The 21,725-nt window shown below is 46.0% G+C and overlaps 6 protein-coding genes across 12 annotated transcripts; 2 read left to right on the plus strand and 4 right to left on the minus strand.

The window, feature by feature from the left end:
- The first annotated feature begins 370 nt into the window (after positions 1-370).
- Positions 371-1,714, plus strand: LOC125771568 (uncharacterized). Its single transcript, XM_049442301.1, has 2 exons — positions 371-655; positions 732-1,714. Exons 1-2 carry the CDS (start codon positions 480-482, stop codon positions 1,630-1,632), a joined length of 1,077 nt encoding a protein of 358 aa, XP_049298258.1. The 5' UTR covers positions 371-479; the 3' UTR covers positions 1,633-1,714.
- A 22-nt stretch (positions 1,715-1,736) lies between these two features.
- LOC125771567 (dynein regulatory complex protein 10-like) lies at positions 1,737-3,278 on the minus strand. The gene is made up of 5 exons (XM_049442299.1): positions 2,920-3,278; positions 2,758-2,856; positions 2,391-2,683; positions 2,014-2,322; positions 1,737-1,948 (listed from the first exon to the last, which is right to left on the minus strand). The coding sequence occupies exons 1-5, from the start codon at positions 3,274-3,276 to the stop codon at positions 1,765-1,767; spliced, it is 1,242 nt and encodes a 413-aa protein (XP_049298256.1). The 5' UTR covers positions 3,277-3,278; the 3' UTR covers positions 1,737-1,764.
- Positions 3,279-3,320: 42 nt separating this feature from the next.
- LOC125771569 (uncharacterized) lies at positions 3,321-4,514 on the minus strand. The gene has a single exon (XM_049442302.1). The coding sequence runs from the start codon at positions 4,512-4,514 to the stop codon at positions 3,480-3,482; it is 1,035 nt and encodes a 344-aa protein (XP_049298259.1). The 3' UTR covers positions 3,321-3,479.
- A 65-nt stretch (positions 4,515-4,579) lies between these two features.
- Positions 4,580-8,389, plus strand: LOC125771566 (dynein regulatory complex subunit 2). Its single transcript, XM_049442298.1, has 4 exons — positions 4,580-4,889; positions 4,962-5,214; positions 5,284-5,507; positions 6,902-8,389. The coding sequence occupies exons 1-4, from the start codon at positions 4,749-4,751 to the stop codon at positions 7,928-7,930; spliced, it is 1,647 nt and encodes a 548-aa protein (XP_049298255.1). The 5' UTR covers positions 4,580-4,748; the 3' UTR covers positions 7,931-8,389.
- Positions 5,557-6,871, minus strand: LOC125771570 (general odorant-binding protein 71). The gene has a single exon (XM_049442303.1). The coding sequence runs from the start codon at positions 6,607-6,609 to the stop codon at positions 5,656-5,658; it is 954 nt and encodes a 317-aa protein (XP_049298260.1). The 5' UTR covers positions 6,610-6,871; the 3' UTR covers positions 5,557-5,655.
- LOC125771565 (differentially expressed in FDCP 6-like) lies at positions 8,262-21,713 on the minus strand. Of its 7 annotated transcripts, XM_049442296.1 has the most exons (6): positions 21,464-21,713; positions 21,263-21,371; positions 10,628-11,266; positions 10,002-10,190; positions 8,666-9,922; positions 8,262-8,590 (listed from the first exon to the last, which is right to left on the minus strand). In XM_049442296.1, exons 3-6 carry the CDS (start codon positions 10,724-10,726, stop codon positions 8,468-8,470), a joined length of 1,668 nt encoding a protein of 555 aa, XP_049298253.1. In that variant the 5' UTR covers positions 10,727-11,266; positions 21,263-21,371; positions 21,464-21,713; the 3' UTR covers positions 8,262-8,467. The 7 variants fall into 7 exon arrangements, with proteins under 7 accessions (XP_049298253.1, XP_049298251.1, XP_049298252.1 ...); XM_049442294.1 differs by lacking the exons at positions 21,263-21,371; positions 21,464-21,713 and adding an exon at positions 20,832-20,918; XM_049442295.1 differs by lacking the exons at positions 21,263-21,371; positions 21,464-21,713 and adding an exon at positions 20,372-20,912.
- Positions 21,714-21,725: the final 12 nt, after the last annotated feature.

The following is a 21,725-nucleotide window of genomic DNA, read 5'->3' on the forward strand; positions in this document are numbered from 1 at the left end:
ATACTTATGTGAAATTATATTTATACAATATATTCTAAACATGTTTTGGACGAATATTTAATTACTTTCTACCTTTGTGTTCGTCGAAGCGCCATCTATCGGTTTTTCCCAAGACTCAAGCCCAGAGAAGCGTTACATAGGGACTCAATGTAACACCGTTACGGTTACCATATGTTTTGGTTTCCAACTGTAATCAAGCGATAAACAGAAAAAGAAGTTTTCTAATTCCCAAATTCAAAATCAATATAACTGCTTGAATACATTAGCTAAAAACACCACAAAATAGTAAAATACATAAAATATTAATTTTAAATATTTTCCGGTACAACCGGTACAAATGTTGACAGTTGCCAACCACATTGTTTACATTTGTTGACATTTTGCCGTGACTTCGTAACACAAACAACAATTTTCCTTGCGATGGTTTCAAAGTTGTAGAATTTTCCTGTGTGAACCGGAAATTTTCCGCTTTTCCAGCCATGCTGCGACATCTGGTTCGCCGGCACATATACTGCCGGTGCGTGTACGCCGTCCAGACGCGCACCATCAACGTGGACAGTTCGACTAAACTCGGATTCCCTTGTGCGTACAACGACGAGGAAACGAGGAAGATTCTCAACACAATCAACGAACAAGAGGTGGAGGAACTGTACAAGTAATATCGAGCTAACCATGGGGTTTTCCTTCAGTTCCCGGTGTAATAATTTGGCGCTACTATTCTGCTTCCATAGATACAACATCTCCAAGTACCGGCTGAAGAAGATTGAAGGATGGCGTAAAAAGTTTGGCTCCTTTCTTTCGCTGGAGCAAGTGCTCGAGCTGGACGGGTTCGGTGTGACAGTGCTGCGCAAATTCTACGATTCGATCGTGCACGGTCCAAAAGAAGATGTGGCACTAGCACCGAAGGCGATTAAACGAGACGTTAAATTTACCACCCCGATGTTAAGCGCTCAGATGATACCGAAAGTCAACAGCTGCGTATCGTTGCATGTCGGCTTAGATTATGTGACCTGGGCGCACTTCAAGCTGGCAAAAGAACATCCAACTGCACTGGCAGGATGGAACAGTTACAACATTAGCGACCGCAAGCTACACATCAACGAGCTGATCCGGAACGTGTCACAAATGAATCGTCTCATCCCGGCAGCAGATGTTTACGTGGTGGAGAACCCGCCCGTTGCACAAGCCTCCGCCATGGGGTCGGCCGTACAGACCAACATTAATGTGCAGCGTTCGCAGCTGATCGGCATGCTGATGCTAATGCTGGCCAACCGACCTTCTCCATTTACTGACGGTGGCTCGAACCAGCCGACGGATGGTTCCATCGGCAGCAATGTGTTCTTCCTGAAGCAATATCTGTCCGCCCGGCTGTTCGGTATCTTTGTCGGCAATGAACGGGTCTCCTCGGAGGAAGTAATTCGATCGATCATGGAACGACAGCTCGCACCGAACGAGGAAGAACTGGAATCGATGCAATCCCGTCTCAATATACCGTCTGGGTTGAAAATTATCTACGAAGAAAATGATAGTACCGAGCGCGAATTTCTTGGCCAGTCCCTCCTGCTCGGGCTAACATTTTTGCGACTTTGCATCTTCAAATGCGAGGATAGTTTGAAAATATTTCGTCGATAAACGTACCCTGTGATAGCGAAATTCCTCTTCAAGGAGGACGTAGAAGGGAATTAAATGCAAATGAAATGTATTTCGAAGAGTATTTCGATAAATTGTTTGTTCGATTGAAGAAGGCGAAATTCGGAGTCGGTATTACTTTCGCTTTCCTTTGCCCTTCCGTCCACGACCTTTACCACGCATCTTGCGCTTCCGTTCCGCAACCGAGCGCCAGGCACGCTGAAGGGCCTTCGCTGCCCGGTTCATCATGAACGCTTCGATACGTTCCTCCTGCTCCCGAATCTCGATCTGACGTTTTTCCTCCATCGCATCAAAGTATCTACGAGAGAAGAGAAGATAAAGTACACAATAACAGTGTTTTGCAACATCCCTCCCGGTCCATACTTTTTCTCCTGTGGATCGAAAATGTTACGCTTCCAACGGTTATACTCCTGCTGGCGGGTGTTCAACTTTGTGACCAACTCCTTCAGCTCGTGAGTCCGCTCGCCGGCATCTTTATCGTATTTGTGCAGCCACGATTGCAGCTGGTTGGTGAGCTTAAGCTTCTTTAAACGATTCGTTTTCTCCACCGTCAAATCTTCCTGCAGCTGTTGCTGGTAGCTCTTTAGCGTACCGGCCGCTTCCTCCAGCAAATTCTCATACCGCTGATCACTTCGCTCGAAGTAATGGAACATCTGTCGATCGGAATCATCCCTGGAATAGCAGGAACCGGTTCAAAGCATTAACAAGGGTGCAAAGTTTGCATTACAACACCACTTTACATAAACTTAATAATATTGTCCCGAGAGGTCTCTCCGAGTTCTTCCAACTCCTTGCGGTAACGCTCGATGACGGCGTACTTTTCCTGCACGGATTCTTCCAGCTTTTCCTTCTTCATCACAAGGATGTCTTCGATCTTTCGAATTTCCTTCTTGTTACGCTCGTTACGCGTCCATAAACGGTGCAGAATCTTCTCCTTCGCAAGATCCTTCTGTGCCGTCAGCTTCATCTTGCTGATCGTAAATTTGCGAAATTCACGAATGTTGGAAAGAAAGCGTCGATAAACACCCGGAAGCTGTGAAAGCCACAGTAAAATTATGTTGGTGATAAAAGGTGTCCAATTTCGAAGAAATATTCCTTCGCCACTACCTGCTTCACGTGTCCAACCGTTGCTGCGTGCAGTTCCTTTTTCGCGAGCAGCGACGCCAGTTCAATCAGTTGTCCTGCGGGAACGGTTAACTGTTCAACCTGCAATAACAAATCTATATTCCAATTCTAATACCCACAATTGGTTTACTATTTCCTTCTTACATCAATATCATCTTTGGACATCGTTGCCGATGCATTGGAAGCGATGTACTGGCTGAGAAACTTGATCACATTCTTATCATCCTCCTCAAAGCAAACGTCCAGCAAGGTTTCGTTTTGACAAATTATCGGCAGACAAAACAGTACCTCGAGCGTTTGGGTCATTTCCCCCAGTATCATTCCAACCCGGTTGATCTGAATGTTGAATTCCACCTTCTGCAAACTTTCCGGATCGTACGAATCGTACTCCTCCTCACCGTGGGCCATTATTTCCGACGTTATCTTCTCCACCATAGCCTTCACGGCGGCCACATCTTCCTCGGAATCGCCGGCACAGACCGCTTCAAAGCTATCGCCCATATTTTAAAAGATATTCAGAAGAAAGATCTTCAACAGTAAGAACGCCTATTTGCACTAAAAGTTCTTCAACTATATTTCATAGTAACCATAGACACCGGCATAGCAACGGTGCATGCGTGTTGAATAGGCGCACATCGTACATATAAACGCTAGAATTTGGTCAGAAAATATAAAAACCCCGGAATCGCTTTTCGCTAACTATTTCACTTCTTTCCTTTTTTCCCCTTTTTACCCTTTTTCTTCGCCAGCTTTATAGCCAACGTTTGCTTCCAAGCGCGTTGCAACACTCGTACTGCGTGCAGTTTACGCATTTCCTCAATTTTCTCTTCCAACTCGATCGTCTCGAATACACCGATCTGTTCGCGCAATTGATGTAAACATTCTTCCTGCGGACGGAGCACGGTATCTCTCCACTCGTCGAGCCCGGCCATTCGATCTTCCAGATCCAGCAAAGACGGCATCGGTTCTCCTATGAACTTGTCATACTTCTTTATCCAAAGTTGCAGCTGGACATCCATCTTGGCGATACGTTTCCGCTTAAGCTCACGTTTATCGAGCAGGGAAAGATATTCCGGTGTGGTTTCAAAGTTTGGCTGGCTGGCCAGCTGATCCTGCCGGCGCTTAACAATAACATCACCTTCTAATTTCATATCCACCAGAACTTGCTGCGAAGCGTTCAACTGTTCTTCCTTTTCCGACTCGCTACGTTGCTGGAGTTGCTGTCGTTGTGCTTTACAATCGTGGATCTTACGTTCGTGTTCGGCGATCATTCGATTCAGTGACTCTATTTTAGTTTCCTGAAGTGATATGATACGTGCATAGCGGAATGTTTCATGCTCGGCACGGTTCTTTATCATTATTGGAGGACTCGGAGCGCGTAGAAGAGATTTTTCGCTAATGGTTCGAACTTGGTTTATCGTTTCGCGAATTAACTGAGTTGTTGAATCGCTTGTCGAACATTTTGCCAAACCTTTTGCCTCTTTTTCCAGCTCTCTTAGGAACTGTTGGAATTTTGAATACCCGTTGGGATCAATCGCAATCTGTTTTAGCTTCTTCCATATTTGTTCTCCATCCTTCCTTTGTTTCTTGAGATGTAGTTCTACTCTTTCCAGGGCTTCCAAATCGAACAAAAGTTCTTCAAAAGCTTCCTCGACACGTGCTTTTTGTAGTGTAAAATCTACATCTTCCTGGGGTGCAGATTTTGACGCTAGATTAAGAATGGATTCGAAACTCACCATATTAACAAAGGGCAACAAATTAATCCAACTGCACCTCAGTACTACGCGTGCTTGCAATGGTTGCTAAGGGAACCAACTGACATCGTGCTTTGTTGTCATCAAATAAACAGTCTGCCTACTTCGCTTGCACAGTGAACACAAATCGAATACGAATAGCGATAAGAAGTGTTTAAACTTCAACATTATAAATTCCACACTTTAATAAAGTCCAAAAGTTTGTAAAACAGCTACAGAATGGGAAAGAAAAAAGGAGGAAACAAAAACAAACTTGCCAAAATGTCCGACGAGGAGCGGGCTCGATATTTGCAACATCGTGCCGATATGGAGGAAGAAGCAAGACGCCGGAAACAGCAGCTGATAGCAACGTTTATGAAAGTATGAATGGAATTCATACTCAAACAACAATCTATTTAAACGCAAACTTTTTCTTTTCTTTCCTGTATGCAGAACAAGCTGAAAAGGGAGGATGCTTTCGCACGTCTAAATCTGGCCAAAATCAACCAAGAATGGCGCTCCATTTTGCGTAACATCAAGTGCAAAGAGCTAAAGGAGGAAGTGGAAGCGGTGGAGAAAACTTGCACCGAGTGTATCGAGAACAAGAATGCCGTCATCAAGCGTTTGTTGTGTGATCTGGACGAGTCGGAAGATTTATACTCCACCATGCTGCATGCGCACATGGAGCGTGTGGAGAAGATCATCCGTAAGTAACGCTGCTGTGCTAGAGTAACGCTGTACTATCTAACGCTTGCGTACATCTTCCCGATTGCAGGTATTCATAACGATCGTGTTAACTTTCTCATGGAGTTGTACGAGTTGGATAAGAAGGAAATCATCGAAAATTACGAGCGTGAAATGGAGCTGTACAAATCAAAAAAGTTCGAACTACAGAAGGACCTTGAGTGTGTATTTTACGGTCTTGCTGAGAAGGCTCGCACCGATCGGCTTCGCAACGAGGAGGAACACATGCTCAAGAAGGACGAGCTGAAGAATTCGGTAAGATGCCTTTTTTTACCCCCTCTCAACACTACTACAACACAAGGTCTCTGGTTAAGCTTTGCGTAATTAAGCGGTTTACTACATCTAACGGAGCAACTACAAGAAAGTGCATCTGGTGCTATTACATCGTCTGTTGAAAACTCGACTAAAACATGGCAGACGTCACCGTATCCCAATCGTCACAGTTCGACTCGAACCGATCGCTCAAACACGTCACAAAACGCATCGAGTAATCACACTTATCTTTCAGCCGATTGTCCAGCGCCAGCACGTGGAAACACTCCTGTATAGAGTCGATGTAAAACTCACGCAACTCATGCTCGCGGATGTCCTTCGTGATGACGTGCAGTACCTTGTGCTTCTCGGGAAACCCATCCGCGTTGGTGGCTTTCAGCTCTTCGAAGAAACACTGCATCAGACAGGCCCGATCGCGTTCGATCGACGAAGAGTTCCCACCGCGCGATCCATTGCCAGTGACCGTTTCGCCAAACTGTGGAGGAGGGCGTCCGTAGCTCGTATACTCACCGCCCGAACCGGAAGACGTACCTTGACCTCCGTAATACTGTCGTTTGCGTCGTCGATAGCTTCTTCCGTAGTCGCGCATCATCTGTTGCTCCTCCTCATTCCGATCCCGTCCGCGATCGGACATTTTCGTACGTCCATTTCGATCCTCCCCATTACGTTGGTCTCTTCGATCCATCTGCTGGCGTCTACCGCTTTCCTCCGGTCGTCCATTCATACGTCCATTTCCTCGCTCAGTTCCATCGTAACGACGGTCATAGTAAGACGGTTTCGTTCCTTGCTTGTTGTTCGCACCCTGCCTACCATCATTGCTGTCTTTTTCCTCATTCGTTTCGTCTGATGTTGATGAATCATAGTCCGGATACTCGTCACTTGTTCGATTTTCCGAACCACTGTTCGTTACCTTGTTCAGGCACGTTCGTACGATTCGCTTCACATCCTCCGTACTGGGACCTTCGCCTGTGCGGCAACGTAGCCCTTCGACCGGCCGGGACGTGCCTAACAGGAACACAAGCAAAATCACAGAACAAACGCCAATAGTGGCCGCTCTATCAACACACCCCATTCGACGATCCATGGAAGATCACGCCAACGGAGTTAATCCAACATGTCGCTGCTGTGGAGATACTAAACCCGCTTGATGATTAAATTCGCCAACTTGCCGCTACTCGCTTCGGATGTTCCGAAGAGCAGTGGAGTTTTATACTCGTCATAACAGGCCAGTTTTGATTGACTAATCGGCCAATTATTCTGTCAAAATGCACGATAACAATGGAGCACCTGGACATATTAATTGGCTTCGGCCTTGATTGGTGATCTGTCATTGCTCCAGATTCTACATTCACTACCACTTTCGAATTCTATTGCAGATGATACTGAAGCTGGAAATGATCACTAAAGAGCGAGAGCGTGAAATGGAGCGGCTGTGGAAAGAGTTCCAACGGGTGCTAAATCTTTACCTACGCAACACGGAAGAGTACCGGAATGAGTACAACACTCTACGCGATCAAGACTCTAGCGACACGAAGAACATCCAGGATCACTACGCCGAAGTTGCCCGACTCAGCGATCAAATTGCTGATCTGCGGCTCAAGCTGGCAACCCTGAAGGAGGAGCATGAGTTCAACATGAAACAGATGCAGAAAAGCAAAGCGGAATTACAGCACCGCGTACAAAACCTAAAGCAAGAGATGGAGCTCGGTACGCGACTGGACCAGGAACAGCTAAAAACGCTCGCTGTCTACAGTAATGACGCCATCAAACATCTGCAGGGCATGCAGAAGAAGGTGAAATCTATCTATCAAATAGCGAGCTTCTGCAAGAAGTACGAAACCGAATCGGAAGATCTGCTACCGTTTGTACAACGTCCCAAGGAGTCCCAGGGAGTACCGTCGGAGCTTCCGATCGCGGAACGGGCACTCGCCTTACCATCCACCACCGATCCGACGATGGATTCTTTCAAGCGCGAAGTGTTTGACACGGCTGAGCTGTTTGAAAGTTTCTGGATGCGATTCAATAAGGCACGCATTGATGTGGCCTGTCTGCGCGAAGAAAAGCAACAACTCATCGACCGGAACGAACAGCTGAAGACACATCTCAAGGACTACCTCATCACGGTGAATATGAACAGTGGTGGGCCGGTAGAGTCGCACGTCGATCTGCTCACCAAACGTCCGACTTCGATGAAGATCGAGAAGCTGGTACGCATCGACGAGCAGGTGTTGGTGCAGGAAGGGACAAGGAAAACGGTACGATTCCGAGCCGGTGGACAGCAGATCGTACAGCGACCCGTAACCTGTATCGAAGGGAACCTTAGTAATGCGATCCGGAACGAGCGACTGCTGGGTGTTCGGGCGAAATCTTCCGATATATACTCCATGGTTCGTAATACGGCATAATCGAATGATCACAGTGAACTAGTATTTTGGAATAGATATACGAATCCACCAAAAATGTACTCCAAGGAAATTCCGGAGACGACCCCGGAGGACTATGTGGATAATGAACGTTTCTAACGAACAACTTCGGAGTGGAACACCAAATTTGGAGTTCAGTGTTGATCCGGAGATGATCCAGAGTTGATCTGTAGTTCGTAAGATTTGAAGTTCGTAAGATTCTGAGTTCGGAATCAGAGTTAATTTCTCCTGAATCGAAAACTTTTCAGGAACCATTTTGACTCCTTCTGGAGAATCATTTTACCTATCAGCAAAATAGTACCGAACCATGAAAGACTTTATGCGTTAAAGTTTTATTAAATAAAAATCCTTACAACAATAGTGGGTGTGGAATGGTGATTAGTGCTTACAAAAAAAGTAGGACCGTAACAGAAAAAATATGCACTCATACACAAAAATGAAGCGTGTGATTAAGTTATGTCGCAACCGAACCGAATCTTTTTGTTTTGTTCCGGATCCGTAGCGTATGACTTGGTTGTTCTAGCTAAACCGATGAGACGATCTGGTACCGGCTACGAGCACTGGTCGATCGGCTGCTACGAACGATTGTGTACGGCGGATCATAAACTCACCGGCGCTGGTCCGATAAGTGGGAGACATGGCCTGAAAGCGAACGAAGTATGGTAATGATAAGAGACGTAGTTTTCAAACATTCTCCCTAAACTTTCCATTACTCACCTGTAGTTTTGCCTCCACAATGCCTTTGTTATCTTCCGACAGTTGTATCTTCTGGCGGGCCAGCTTCAGTTCGCGGTCCAACCTTTTACGTTCCTCCTCTAGCTGTCTCAGCATACCTTCCGCTTCGAACAGCTTCTGCTCATTCTCCTGCTGCCGATGCTCGAACTCCATGCGCTTCTGTCGCTCCTGTTCCAGCAGACTCTTCTGCTCAGCCTGCAGCTGTTCCAGCTCCTCGCGCTTTTCCCACTCCTCGGCCAATACACGCGCCTGTAGCGCACGCACAATCTCCTCATCACGCTTGGCCTGTATCTCGTCCTCCAGCATCTTCTCCAGACACAGCTTTACGTCCTCCAGCTCGGCCACGCGCCGTGAGTCTTCCCGTGCGACGGCTTCGTACTGACGTGCCTGTGATTCAGCCGCCAAACGGGCCTGTTTTTCTCGCTCCAGCTGTACGTGGGTTTCCTCTAACCGGCGCAAATGTTGACTGCGTAGCTGTTCCTCCTCCCGTCGTCGCCGCTGTTCGGCTTCCCGTTGCTGCTTTCTTCTGTTGACCGTATCGCGCTGGAAACCTTCGCGCCCGGTAGAGTACGTTATGGCTAGCTGGAGAGCTGCAATCCACTGCAGCCGGGTCTTATGGTCGGGAGTCCCCAACTCATACGTCCGATCACCCGAAACAAGTGTGAATCGTTGCACTTTTTCCTGCTTGCCTGAGCTTGGATTACCCGCCGGTTTGACCATAAACCGGGAGTCTAGCACGATCGTACCGCAAACTTCCCGATCTGCCGGATGCTTATAGTACGACAACTCACAAGGCTGCAGCACGAAGAAGTACTCGCGGAACGTAGGCAACACGTAACCACGCCGGAACAGGTAACCCTTCTTGATGACGTCCTCGATCAGCGTTTGGTACATGTCACCGATCGCCTCACAGATCGACTCGCGGTAATCATTCACCTTATCGTAGTTCTTGAACCGTAACATCTCCAGCAACTCACCGAATTCTAGCGACTGATCGGACGTCCGCAGGTAGTCATACTTGCCATCACCATCGTAGTTAAGCCCGAGCGCATTTAGCAGATGCTTGATGATGATCAGCGCCTCCATCGGGTGTATCTTTACCGCGTACCGGTTCGGTTCGGATGCATCGGTGGAAAGATCGGCCACGAGACAGAATATGCGGAACAGCTTATAAACCGCTTCCTCCGTGTAGTATTGATCATTCGCCGGGAAATTCATCCTACACACCAACCAACACACCTATTGCCAAAAGCAAAAAGAAGGTGAACACTTTTTGTTAGTAGCTGATCGCCATCTATTCGCCAAAGCTAGGCGTTACCTCATCGATTTTGGTTTCATAATTGCGCAGTGCCGCCAGGGGCAACTCATTGGACACACCGGCAAACACTTCCTGTGCCAGATAATACCGATAGTGTTCGAAGTTCAGTGTTGCCGTCGAACGGAAGTGATCCAGTCCACGCTCCACACCGTACAGATCCAGCAGTGTTGCGATGTTTGCCGTTAGCACCTGCGAAGAGAACAAAAACAGATAACGGAGAACCAGGAAGTAGAATTAAACAGAGACGATCGTCACACTATTTAATGAATGGTTCTAAAAATACTTTCAAGCGTTGTTAAATGGCTACTTCTACAGTAGCATTCATAGGGCAAAATAGGAAACATTCGGTTCGGTTCTGGGGTATCGGCAATAAAAAAGTGCTTTAGTCGGCCGTTTCGGGAACCGTTGCTGATGTTTGCGGTTAATTTTTATTGCTTCCTCGTGGGTCGTTTTAAGGTGGCACATTTTACAACGCTTTATCCTCGCTTTTGGACAAGCCTTTTTTACGGTTCGATGAACACTCATTGGTCTACAATCCCTGGTACAACGCCCAGAGGTCGTACCTACTCTTCACAAACAAACTGGTGAAGGGATAGTCTAGCTTTGCCAGTAGTCCTGATACTCACCTTCAACTTAGACTTGCTCACAAATCCATCACGATTTTGCTGCAAAGCATTGAACGCATGGCATATACTGTTGGTAACGTTTTTCAGCAATGTCGCCATATTGATCCTGTTTCCAGCACGTTGAGCACGGTTGTTTGAATGTAGCACTTGTAACTGAATGTTGTTCGTTCACAGTTTCGCTTCGTACACGATTCACAATTACAGCGTAATCTTTAATAATCTGTTTTTGTCTACTCGATTTTTCGTCTATTAAACCCCTCTTAAGCTGATGGGTTAAAAAAACGTTCTTCGTCGATCCGAACCGTACACGCAACAACTAGGCGCACGTTTTACTGTCAGCTATTCGCACTCGTCCACGCACCAGCACATAATCCGACGAACGCATCCCGAAAACTGAACCGAGTTGAAACCACCAAACTATCCGGGAGCTGGTAAGCAACCTCACACGGTATACATGTGAGCGCCTCTGTTCTGTTCCTTTTCTATGCGGTGGGGCACACAAGTTTGCACAATCCGCTACGCTAGAAGACTCGGCAGAAATCGGCAGTCACAACACAGTCACAGTGCTCTTGCTGTTTTCTTCTGCTTTTTTTTTTGATTATTGATGGCGGTAACAGGTTCGCTTCAAAACACTTGTGGCTACGATAAAAGGGGATAGAATGAAGAAATTGCAATGATTAACCAACTAAATGCATCTCCCATAAGATAGCAGCACGTGGTGGTGGCGTACCCGTACTTTATCCCACCATTATCTTATGGAAATACATTTTGTTTTGGCGCTTCTGGGTATCTTTTGCTTACCCACCCTTATTACCACAACCCAACATGCCGAATCGTTTGCTACGAGATAAACAAAACACCCATCAACATAGTGCATTTTTACCATTGCCGATGAGAATGATGTCACAGCGTGGACAAGGGCGCACATACCTATTGGAGACGTATACATCTCGCACCCAAAACAATGGTGTGTTGTGAGCGCGTGCACGTGGTACGCCTTTGCATGAATAGTAACGTTGATAGGGGCTTCAGATTTATTGCACATGATGGATACGTTGTATGACAGGTGATAACTTCAATGAGCGGTTCTGAATGCACACCAAATTAGCTACACGCGATGGGACCGAACAAAGACGCTGGAATTTGATCGTCGTGATAGTTTGGATTTGGTTGACTGTTCTAAAAACCCAACAGGTTGACTCAAAAGACAATTCTTCGTCTAAAGATCGACTAAGTACAGATAATTTTACAAAAGAACAAAAGTCTAAGAGCTACTGGAAAAGATCTGTAAAGCCCACAAACCCAAAAATTATGTGTAAAGATAACTGTGAAGATCACTATTTTTCTTATGAGTTCTGCTACAACGTCAGAGGTAGGAAATATGATCAGAACTATAAGCTGTATTTTGAAGAATTTCAGTCGATGCGTTTAGTGATTCTACGGATTCTCTAAACTTCTCCATTCTTTTACGGAAAGTCTACTTTATAGTTGGGGTTAGTGTTGGGTGAATAATCTAATTCAGATTCATGAATCTGAAGGAATCTTTGAACTGAATGAATGACTCTAAGTCTCTGTTATGAAGATTCAAGATTGGCAGGGAATAAACAACGATTCATGATTCTTTCAGGATTTTTTTGAAAATTGATTAATATTTTGGTAGTCGGCTCATGATTTGAATGACTCTTATCAAAAGATTCAATAAGCACAACACTAGTTGAGGTTCTATTGTGACGTAGACATTATTGATCTTCAAGTATCCTGCATAGCAAAAGGATTATCAAACGACGGAGAAGATGACAGAGTACCGCCTATAATAGATTTCCAGAACTTTTTCTTACAAACACCAGAAATCTTTCTTGGGAACACCAAATTCATAACCATAGTACAAGCCTAGCCTACAAACAAAGAGGATTAAAAAGAGGAGGTTTTGTATATAAACTTATGTACTATGATTGAGACTTCATTGCTCTGATCTCGTGATGACAATGACACTAGGAATTACTAGGGACTGCTAGGGTCATAAAGCTTCTATTCATAAATCTAAGTCATTTGAATTCACCACAAACATTCACCGAACCTAACTAACTTGACTGTTGCAAGTAAACATTTATCCCAAAACCCAATCCTATCCAATATTCTTATATTCTTTATACTTCTTCTATTCATAGTAGTATCACCATTAAGGCGGTAACCCAACTTTGCAATTAATCTTATAACCCAACATCACCTGTTTCCCACACTTCCTGGACACTTTACCCGATATTTTCATTAATCTTCAAGCCTCCCAGATTACGATGAATCACGATCACGCTCTTCGGACAGTATCGATCGCCTTTCTCTCCTTTTCCAGCATCGAACAGAACTTGCCCGATTTCGATGTTTGATTTTTGCGCGCTGATTAGGTTCCCTACAACCACCATATTAGGGATGGTCCAGCCAACCACACACATTCGGATGCGTGTACGAGCGTAACGCTTCTTAATTGCTAAACACCATTTCGCACACACCGGTGGCAGTAATCCCCCTCGGCACTGCTTTCCCGATCCATAGGCCCAACTTTTTCTCCCACGCGTTCACGCCACGAAGACCGCAATCGCAATCGCGCAAAACTTGCTTTGCGCGAATGATTATAAAACACACTCAACACCACCGATGTGCGTACCCAGGTTTGGGGTGGGCTTGCGCCAAATCCGACCGTATCGAAGAAACGTGATGTTGTTTTCGGACTTGTCGGATTGGAGATGTCAGGCTGCGGTGGAACAATTTGGACAGAACGGCTTTTCGGTCCCAGGGACGTGTTGATCCAGATTCGAAGATCAGCTCAGGAGACCGGCAAAACCCCAAAAACGGTCACATTCACATCGGAAAAGAAATGATCGACCAGAATAATGTTGATCTGCTGAATGGTTCCGAAAGTGGACGACTGGCGACAACTGACCGCGAACATAACGATTCATTTATTTGAGTGCTTTTTCGACGCCATTCCGTGAAAAAAGATCGTTTGCGTCTCTTGTCCGCTTGTGATGTGCGGCCATGTTAAAAGCAACTCACCGAAGAAAGTGCACGAGGACGGGCCGCTCTCACGGACGATCGGTCGATGCGTGGGTTTTTACGATTTTAATATTAACTATCGATCGAACGGCAATCAATCGTTTAACCAGTCATTTCCAATTGGGGATATTGTCCCCAATTTGTTAGGGTACCGCTGTTTTATTTCACAAAAAAACACCTTGACTTATCTGTCCACACAAAGCAAGATGTGTCCGCCAGGTGGTTATGCAGCTCGCGGGAACAGAACGCATGAACGGCAGAACGTAACGTCTAGGATTTATTCTTCCACTACCAAAAATAGATGAAACATGTAATTTGCATGCGAAATTACTGATTAAAGCTTCGCAGAGAGGCCACAAACAGAAGATCATTAGGGTAAGGTTTAGGCTAGAGGAATAATTGATCGCTTGGTCAATTAAAACAAATGATCACTTCCATTTCTAGATCCAAACACAACAATGCAAACGCATGAATGTCCATTTCTGCTGGTCTAATCTTAATGGCTATGCCATTCTAGATGTGCCAGAAGCTTGATGCGCCATTTTGTCAAGATATCGGCAAACGTAAGTTTATTTCATGTTTCCAATCAATGATCAAACACTTACACCGTTTGTGACTGATAGATACAAAGAAGTTACCATTTTTAAAACAAACGTTCTTAAACGTTCCCATCAAAGAGATGGAGCATTAGCATTATTGCCCCCAAACGGTTTTTGTGGTAACACTCAGACCTTGGACGTGACAAAAGGAATAAAACCAATCTAGAACTTCGTTAAGGAAAAACAATAAAAATGCACTTGTCACTCGTGACTAATAAAACACTGACTCGGACTCGATCCATTGGTCCATCGGTGGTAAGATCCAACACACCGACCGATCCATATATGGACATTTCTTTATCAAAACTCAAACCCGTAGTCTTTGCAAACGACACATCACACACATCACTCGGCGCGTTCTTCAACAAACACACAACAACCTCCGACGATCCTGCGTGGTGGCGGCATCACACACAGTAAACGGGACACGAAGACGAGTAATCAAGCAGCAAATGTGGCAAACTCCGCCTGGCAGCACATCAAGCGGCAGCTAAACATCATAAACTTAATCCCCATCCCCTCTGTTCGGCATCGGTCGGTATAGATTAATAGAAGTTCACATATTCTAATGAGTTCTCCTCGCGCGTCCTCTTACACTGATCGTTGGACAACTTCCTGGTCCGGACAAAACACACTCGTCGCCACAAACATGCGGTGCGCAATTATAAAACCGATCCAGATTTAAGCGCAGTTCATGGCACAGAGTTCCGATAGCTGCTCCAACATGGTGAGCTGCTAGGAACACTCCTTTTGTACAACCCGATACCAATCGCGCACACCGGACCGGTTCTAATACATCAACAACCATCAAATGCTCAAAGGTGTGTGTCGTAGGCGTTCGTGCTCTCTGGCTGTTCTCTTCCAGCTCGTTCTCTTCCGAACATTGGAGACACGTCCATGGCAATGACCGTACTGGAGAGGTAACTCCCGCACGAAGAGAGTGCCCAAAAAAGGTCACCTTATTCTAGGGCTGTAACTCCGAAAAGGGCACGAACGGATGGGCCTAGGCGCGGATGGGAGTACACCCGAGTACGCCGACGCCACCCGGGGCCAACGCGTTCGATACGACACGTCAAATGTAAACAAACGATCTTCCGTACTTTCGATGCGGAGCGTTTTATATCCAAACTGGAGTTCAAGCACTTGGTTCTGCTTAACCTTGACCGACGTTACACCGAAGCGCCCCCAACAACACATCATCTTGACGCGTGTGAGACAGACCTGGGGGAAACGGGTTTGCTATGCCCAAATATGCTCACTTCCACACTTTGCCACTTCACCATCATCTTCCCTTTTTTATGAGGGTGTACAGTGTATGGATCATTATGAATTCCACCAACTCTTGCTAGAGCAGAACGATGGGACCCTACCGGTGATCAAGACAGCCCAGTGTCAAGTTTCTACCCGTGTCCCAACCTTATGGGACGCTCCGTTGAGGTGAGGTGGCGTGTGAGATAAATTGCTCGTTCACGATGTGTCGTGGTCAACATAAACCAACGGCGACAACGCGATCGTCGCCACACACCGGTTTGGCGCCATTTTACGACCAGGCGCACATGGCCTGGAAGGCGCCCTTCGTCCAGATGTAGGTGGAGGAGGGGAAGTTTCTTTTACGATGCCGATCAGTTCGGGGACAATGCACAATAGGGCACGCTGCACGAGCCGGATACCGGACGGTAAGATAAAGTGTGCCTTGATCTTCGTATTACGGCGCAAAACGATACGCAGCCTGTGACAGTTGATCCGACCCAGTGCACCGCCGCTATTCGTCGTCTCCTGGCAGTTTAGGGGTCACAACGATGTTTACCGATGCGCTGAGACATTCATAAGGTCGTGCGCTTCTTCGCGTGGAAAAGAAAAAAAGAAGCGGAAATATACGTCATTTTGCTACGCGTGCAAGTGTATCTATGCACCGTGCTGAAATATGAATGAAGTTATAATTGTACGCCATCGTGACTGAGAGGTGACGGGAGTACAAGGTCTACCTACAGAGCAATACTCTGATCGGCTATACATTGCGTACAATGAGTTTTTTTTGTATCCAAAACCAAAACACACAACCCAGGACAAAGAGAATCAAGAGAAGAGATTAGACAACTTCAAAATTTATCGCACGGTTTGGTGTACCGTGCAGCTTCCCGGCACGTTTGTATCGTACGTTAATCAAAAACAATTATAGCAATTTAGTTCTCCATCAACGTTTGGCACACTCAAGAGATTCCATCTTTATCTCCCAACAGGAAGCGTTGACAACCGTCCGGACATTATCGCCGTCTGCCAAGACACCGCACGTCAATCACCCGTTCCAAACACCTGATAATTGAATAATTATCTGACACGCATGCACACGCGTCGACACATATCAAATCGTTAGTGCCTCCGGGTATCACCCTTCCTCGTAGGAGAAGTACCTTCGGTATCTGCGTGCGATCAAAACATCTTGGGCTGGCGTTAACCTCCACGATTACGAAGTTCCGCAGATCATAAACCATGTTCCAAATTAGGTAATCTCTACCTGTTACCTGCTGTGCGGTTGTGGTCGGTTGTTGCTGTAGTTAATGGAGAGTGTCTAGTCATCATTTACCTATCGCTCGACCGGTTTCTACAAGAACTAAACATCAAAACAAAGACTTGCACGAGGAACTCCATAGTGGTCCCCCCTTTTAAGATAGCCTCCAGCAACAGTAAGAACTAGCCTGTAGCCCAATAGCTGGGAAGCATCGCAGTCAAATACCTGATGCTTCCAGGGTAATCACCCAATGTAAGCATCAATATCAACACACACACATACACTTTACAACCTGTAATCCAGACCAACACCCCGCAGCAGTAGGAAGTCTACAAATGATGCCGTTTCAGATGGAATAGCGCCCGAGACCTTCACCAAAAAAAAAAACGCCGATCATGCGTGATTCATGACTCCTTCCCCCATTTGGAGACACCCGAAAATGGAGACGGCTTAAAAGCCTAAAGCACCCTCGGTCCGGCTTGTTGTGACATTTGGCGGCGGGTTGTGACAGGCACAGGCGCCGGATTGCCCGTGATCGCGCCCATAACACACGGCGATCAAAACACTCGTCGCGGTAGCACACTTTTGGAGGTCGATCATTCCATTTCCAGACCCAAAGATAGCGTTCCCTCCCGTGCCATGTTTGCCTTCCGTGACGCCATTCTCGTGCCGGACGCACAGTGTCACGGACGGTCACGAATCGGCATTTCGTTCGATGAATGAACTCATTAAACAAGAAACCGATACTTTTCTTCCAAATGATTTGTGTGATTGACCCGCGTACTGTCGTACTCACAGCTATCTGATATCTTGGAATTTATGCATTTCCTAACGCCACTCTCTCTTCTTAGTCTCGTTACAGTAAAGGTTAGAATCGGAATTTCAAGGTTCAATAAAACGAGATCTCTTTTTGATATTAAATGTAGAACACAGACTTTCCAAACTTGTTCTACATCTTCGATCTCTATACCTCTCACGGAACAAGTGATGCCTTGAGATTGGCAAAGTTAATCAACACCCTACCAAAAGCGTACCACGTTATCACTATCATTCAACTTCCACTCTGTTTAACGATCTGTTTGCAGAAGCAAAGCGCTCGATCAAGGTGAAAATAAGACACTACACACTTACGTGCGGAGCCGCAAAGTTAATGGTCAGTTTCAGGCACGCATGAAAACCACAAAAGGTACGCATTAATTGACAACCCGCAAGGGATGCTTCAACTATAATCATTTAATCACCGCAATCAATGCTCCGTTTTTTTGCCCATATGCCCCTGGTGGAAAATGAAAACCCGGAGAAGAATGCATCTTTTAATTTACGCACAGTACAAACAAACAAATCGAAATCTGAATTGGAGCGGAGAGAAGAAAAAAACGATCCGATCTAATTGTGCCGCCGTGTGGTTCGAAAACGATCAAAAGCTCGTGTCAAAGCCATTCTGTTGACACTGGTAAGGTCGCTCACCAAGGCTATCCATCGCTTGGACGGTTGGTATGTTGATCCTTTTGCGAGATATTTAAGCCCTGTCTGGCCGTTGTGGTGCAGCCGATCGACTTTGTTCCAAACAACCCGCAAGAGCCAACATGAAGGATATTGGTTATTAATTCCGTTTTGCAGCGCGCGTGGAATTTCCTCTCTTTACAGCTTCCTTTATGCAGCGGGAACATTCTTGACGATAAATCGAGCCTGTCAACACGGGTACGGCTTGAGATTCAAAAACCCCGAACAATTACCCCCCCTGCGAGTGACAGTCAGACAGTTAAACAACACACACAAAAAAGCATCCTACCTGGCACTAGCCTCTATCAGGCACGATCTTGTGGTGCGTCTGGGTGCTGGTTCAATAAATCAATTTGCAGGTCGAATGTCGATGCAGTTCGGAGCACACGCTGATCGTGTTTCCGGTTTGCCTTGTCACTATCATGCATGTAAGTAAGCATAAACGATTGAACTGTGGTGCGCTTAGTACGAATGGGGCGCTTTAAATTGCGATCGTGCTCAGGTACGTACTCTGATGTATCTAAATCCGAAGACTTGGTAGAAGACACTAGGAGAGCATCCATTATTCTTCCTTCCTGTCCCAAAACCAAGAACTCTGCTCCCCCGAAGAATTGATGTCGAACACCAGTCAACGTAAAATTCCAACTGTCATCGTCCTCTCGAGCAATGCACCGAGTACCTCCTCAGGAAATGATCTTACATGTACTTCGGTCCTTTTTTTTCGAACATGTTTCCTTTCGGTTTCATTACACGGCATCCACAAATGCATCACAACCCAGGGAATACATTGTAGTGCCGTGTGTCTAGACAGGACGTACTCTCCACCGGGTCCGCGCTCACATATCGAACGCCTCTGCATTCGCGTGTCCAAAACACCAGGCGCTGACCAAAGGCGCCAAATAACATGCGCACGCAATATGCAAACCCCAGCACGAATTCGTATTCGCTAGGGGTGAAGACTTCACGATTCGATTGATCGGTTCAGTTTGTTCCGTTGCAGCAGTAGCAGCAAAACTGCGCAGCAAAGTGAGGTGCGAAATGAAAATCCTCATCCTTGAATATCCGTCCACGGTTTCATTGCCCTTTTGCGACCACCGGAATGGGGCATTGCTGATCGAGCCATGAACTGTGGTGTGGCCTTCCGGTACCATTCGGGTAAAAGAATGTCCGATGACGAAGATGACAGACAGAGGGGGGCCACTGGACAGTGAGTCGCTTGGGCCTCTTCCCGAACGGTAAGGAATGGGTTTCGCTTATCGCTCGCTGGCACATTCACTATGCAATGTGGACAGATAAATGGCTAGCCATACTACCGTACGCGTGTAAGCATGCTTTGTCCATATCACTGATACTGCAAGGGCGTGCAAACATTTCCCGGAATTTCTTTTTTTACGCTGCGTGAAGGTCTCTTCATCTGTAGGGGAGCAAAATCGCAATTGATGCACAACCAAGCACCGATTCATTCTACTTCATTTCCTTCCAATCAAAGCAATTTCGTTAACGATTTCAATGGAACTATCATTTAGCCAACTATTAATAGATAAGAAATTTAAAATTATTTAACAACAAATCAACCCCACTTCCGAGTGGGCGAATGAGCACCAAAATAAAAGGAGATGGATGTTTCTTTCTTGGTCGTTAAACAACTATCACAACAAATGTGATCCCATTAAGTCTGATAAGCAGCGATAGATGGACGCAAGACCTGATGGCAAAACACCAAACAGAGCGCCGTCAGCATTGCCATTGCCTACCGTTTCTTATCTTAATTTAATGCATTCGCACGATTCGCACAGCAAATTTGCATTTTGCAACCGTCGGGTTTGTGCGTTTGGTCGCTGTGTGTAGGTTTGGTGACATGGATAGCCCCAACCCATTAGTCAAATAATTATGAAATTTGCACACCCAACTTCCCCCCAACAGGCTGTTTGACTCATCGTGTCGATGACTACGAATCGCGCGATAAATAATAAAGCAATTTGTGTATTTAAAGAAAAAAAGTTCTCCCTTCCCTTTAACATCTACCCAAGTACACTTTCGATCAGCACGTACTGATTATCTGTCTCAATGTAGTTTTTTTACCGATTCCTTGGGACAACAGTTTGGAAAATGGCCTGCAAGTGCACTCGTTCAATCAGGGCTCACAATCACAATCAAGACGCGATGTCTTGTCGCGCACTCTGTCACACATCTTGCTTAAGATAAGATAAAAACCTTCTCTTCCGTACACGCACCGCGTACGGTTGATAGAGCACAACACCTTTTGGTCAATCTATGTCACCGAAATCGAACTACAACAGCACCGATATTAATTTACTGTTTTGCTTCAACTTCCTTCAACACGATACAATATTTTACCCCAATTTTGCTTTTTGCAATGCACGCGCAAAAACTCATCCAATATATGTTTTTTTTGTTTTCTTCAACACTCAAACGCACACCGAAAGCAACCAGGCTCAGCACAATTAATAAATGCACCCGTGCGAATGGTCAAAGACGCAACGGAAGAAGAAGAAAAAAACAAACCCTGACACTCACTTACTCGCACACAACCCGGCAAATCTCCGTTTGTGAACCGTTCAAAACCGCGCTCAGATTCAAACTGAAAGTCGCGTGCGTTCTCTTCCGACGATGTCGCGGAAACAAAACACGATTGCCACCCCCTCTCCGGTTTCCCTCCCATTCCTCACAAACGTGCTAGCGAGCGGGTATGAATCATGATCTCCGACAAACCAATCGTTCGGACTGGCTCGGACGTCGTTACACGTCCAACGATCTGATCAACTCCGACAACGCGTCGTCTTCTTCCGACGTATGGCACTGGATGCGTCATACGGCCACGGCTGGGGTAATCCTTGACTCTCAACACTCTAAAATCCCTTTGCGCCCGTATTCTAAGGGGGCCTTTTAGATAACGGCCGCGATACGACCTGCTCAGCAGTGGAAAGGAGAAATAAGTCCCAAAACGCTCACCTCAATAATGTTGCGCTTCTACATTTTGACCCTTAAAAGGGTGTTCCCGCTCGCTGGTTTCCATCCGTCGCGCACCATCAGCGTAAAGCCGGTAAAGTCGTTTCGCCTTCTACAGAAAGAAAATGAGAGAAAAGCCATTACAAACAGGTTATTTCGTTACACGCCAACCTACCCCAAACCTGCCACCAGCGCCAGACGTACCTGCGCTTTGGAATGGTCGGCACGTGGGTAAATGATGATGTTGCAACTGGGTGATGCCGCTGAGGTTGACAACGAGACTCGATGCACTGCGAAACATTTGAAAACTTATTACTTCTTATTTTAAAAAATCTGACTTTCACTCTTACTAGAATTGGAAAGAATCTAGAAGATCTAGAGGACCTTGAGAATCTAGAGGATCTAGAAGTCCTAGAAGATCCAGAAGAAATAAAACATCTAGAGAATTTAGAGGATGTAGAAAACC

Source organism: Anopheles funestus, chromosome 3RL (genome assembly GCF_943734845.2).
Source record: "Anopheles funestus chromosome 3RL, idAnoFuneDA-416_04, whole genome shotgun sequence".
Lineage (NCBI taxonomy): Eukaryota > Metazoa > Arthropoda > Insecta > Diptera > Culicidae > Anopheles > Anopheles funestus.

What these genes read in the sequence shown, in the direction of transcription:
- LOC125771569 (XM_049442302.1), bottom strand. Translation starts at nt 4,514, where the DNA reads ATGGTGAGTTTCGAATCCATTCTTAATCTAGCGTCAAAATCTGCACCC.
- LOC125771566 (XM_049442298.1), top strand. Translation starts at nt 4,749, where the DNA reads ATGGGAAAGAAAAAAGGAGGAAACAAAAACAAACTTGCCAAAATGTCC. An exon ending in GCGTGTGGAGAAGATCATCC is followed by an intron (nt 5,215 to 5,283) that starts GTAAGTAACGCT and finishes TCCCGATTGCAG; the next exon opens with GTATTCATAACGATCGTGTT. An exon ending in AGGACGAGCTGAAGAATTCG is followed by an intron (nt 5,508 to 6,901) that starts GTAAGATGCCTT and finishes ATTCTATTGCAG; the next exon opens with ATGATACTGAAGCTGGAAAT.
- LOC125771567 (XM_049442299.1), bottom strand. Translation starts at nt 3,276, where the DNA reads ATGGGCGATAGCTTTGAAGCGGTCTGTGCCGGCGATTCCGAGGAAGAT. An exon ending in TGTCCAAAGATGATATTGAT is followed by an intron (nt 2,857 to 2,919) that starts GTAAGAAGGAAA and finishes TTGTTATTGCAG; the next exon opens with GTTGAACAGTTAACCGTTCC. An exon ending in TTCGATCCACAGGAGAAAAA is followed by an intron (nt 1,949 to 2,013) that starts GTATGGACCGGG and finishes CTTCTCTCGTAG; the next exon opens with ATACTTTGATGCGATGGAGG.
- LOC125771570 (XM_049442303.1), bottom strand. Translation starts at nt 6,609, where the DNA reads ATGGATCGTCGAATGGGGTGTGTTGATAGAGCGGCCACTATTGGCGTT.
- LOC125771568 (XM_049442301.1), top strand. Translation starts at nt 480, where the DNA reads ATGCTGCGACATCTGGTTCGCCGGCACATATACTGCCGGTGCGTGTAC. An exon ending in GAGGTGGAGGAACTGTACAA is followed by an intron (nt 656 to 731) that starts GTAATATCGAGC and finishes CTGCTTCCATAG; the next exon opens with ATACAACATCTCCAAGTACC.
- LOC125771565 (XM_049442296.1), bottom strand. Translation starts at nt 10,726, where the DNA reads ATGGCGACATTGCTGAAAAACGTTACCAACAGTATATGCCATGCGTTC. An exon ending in TGAGCAAGTCTAAGTTGAAG is followed by an intron (nt 10,191 to 10,627) that starts GTGAGTATCAGG and finishes TTCTCTTCGCAG; the next exon opens with GTGCTAACGGCAAACATCGC. An exon ending in TTGTGGAGGCAAAACTACAG is followed by an intron (nt 8,591 to 8,665) that starts GTGAGTAATGGA and finishes GTTCGCTTTCAG; the next exon opens with GCCATGTCTCCCACTTATCG.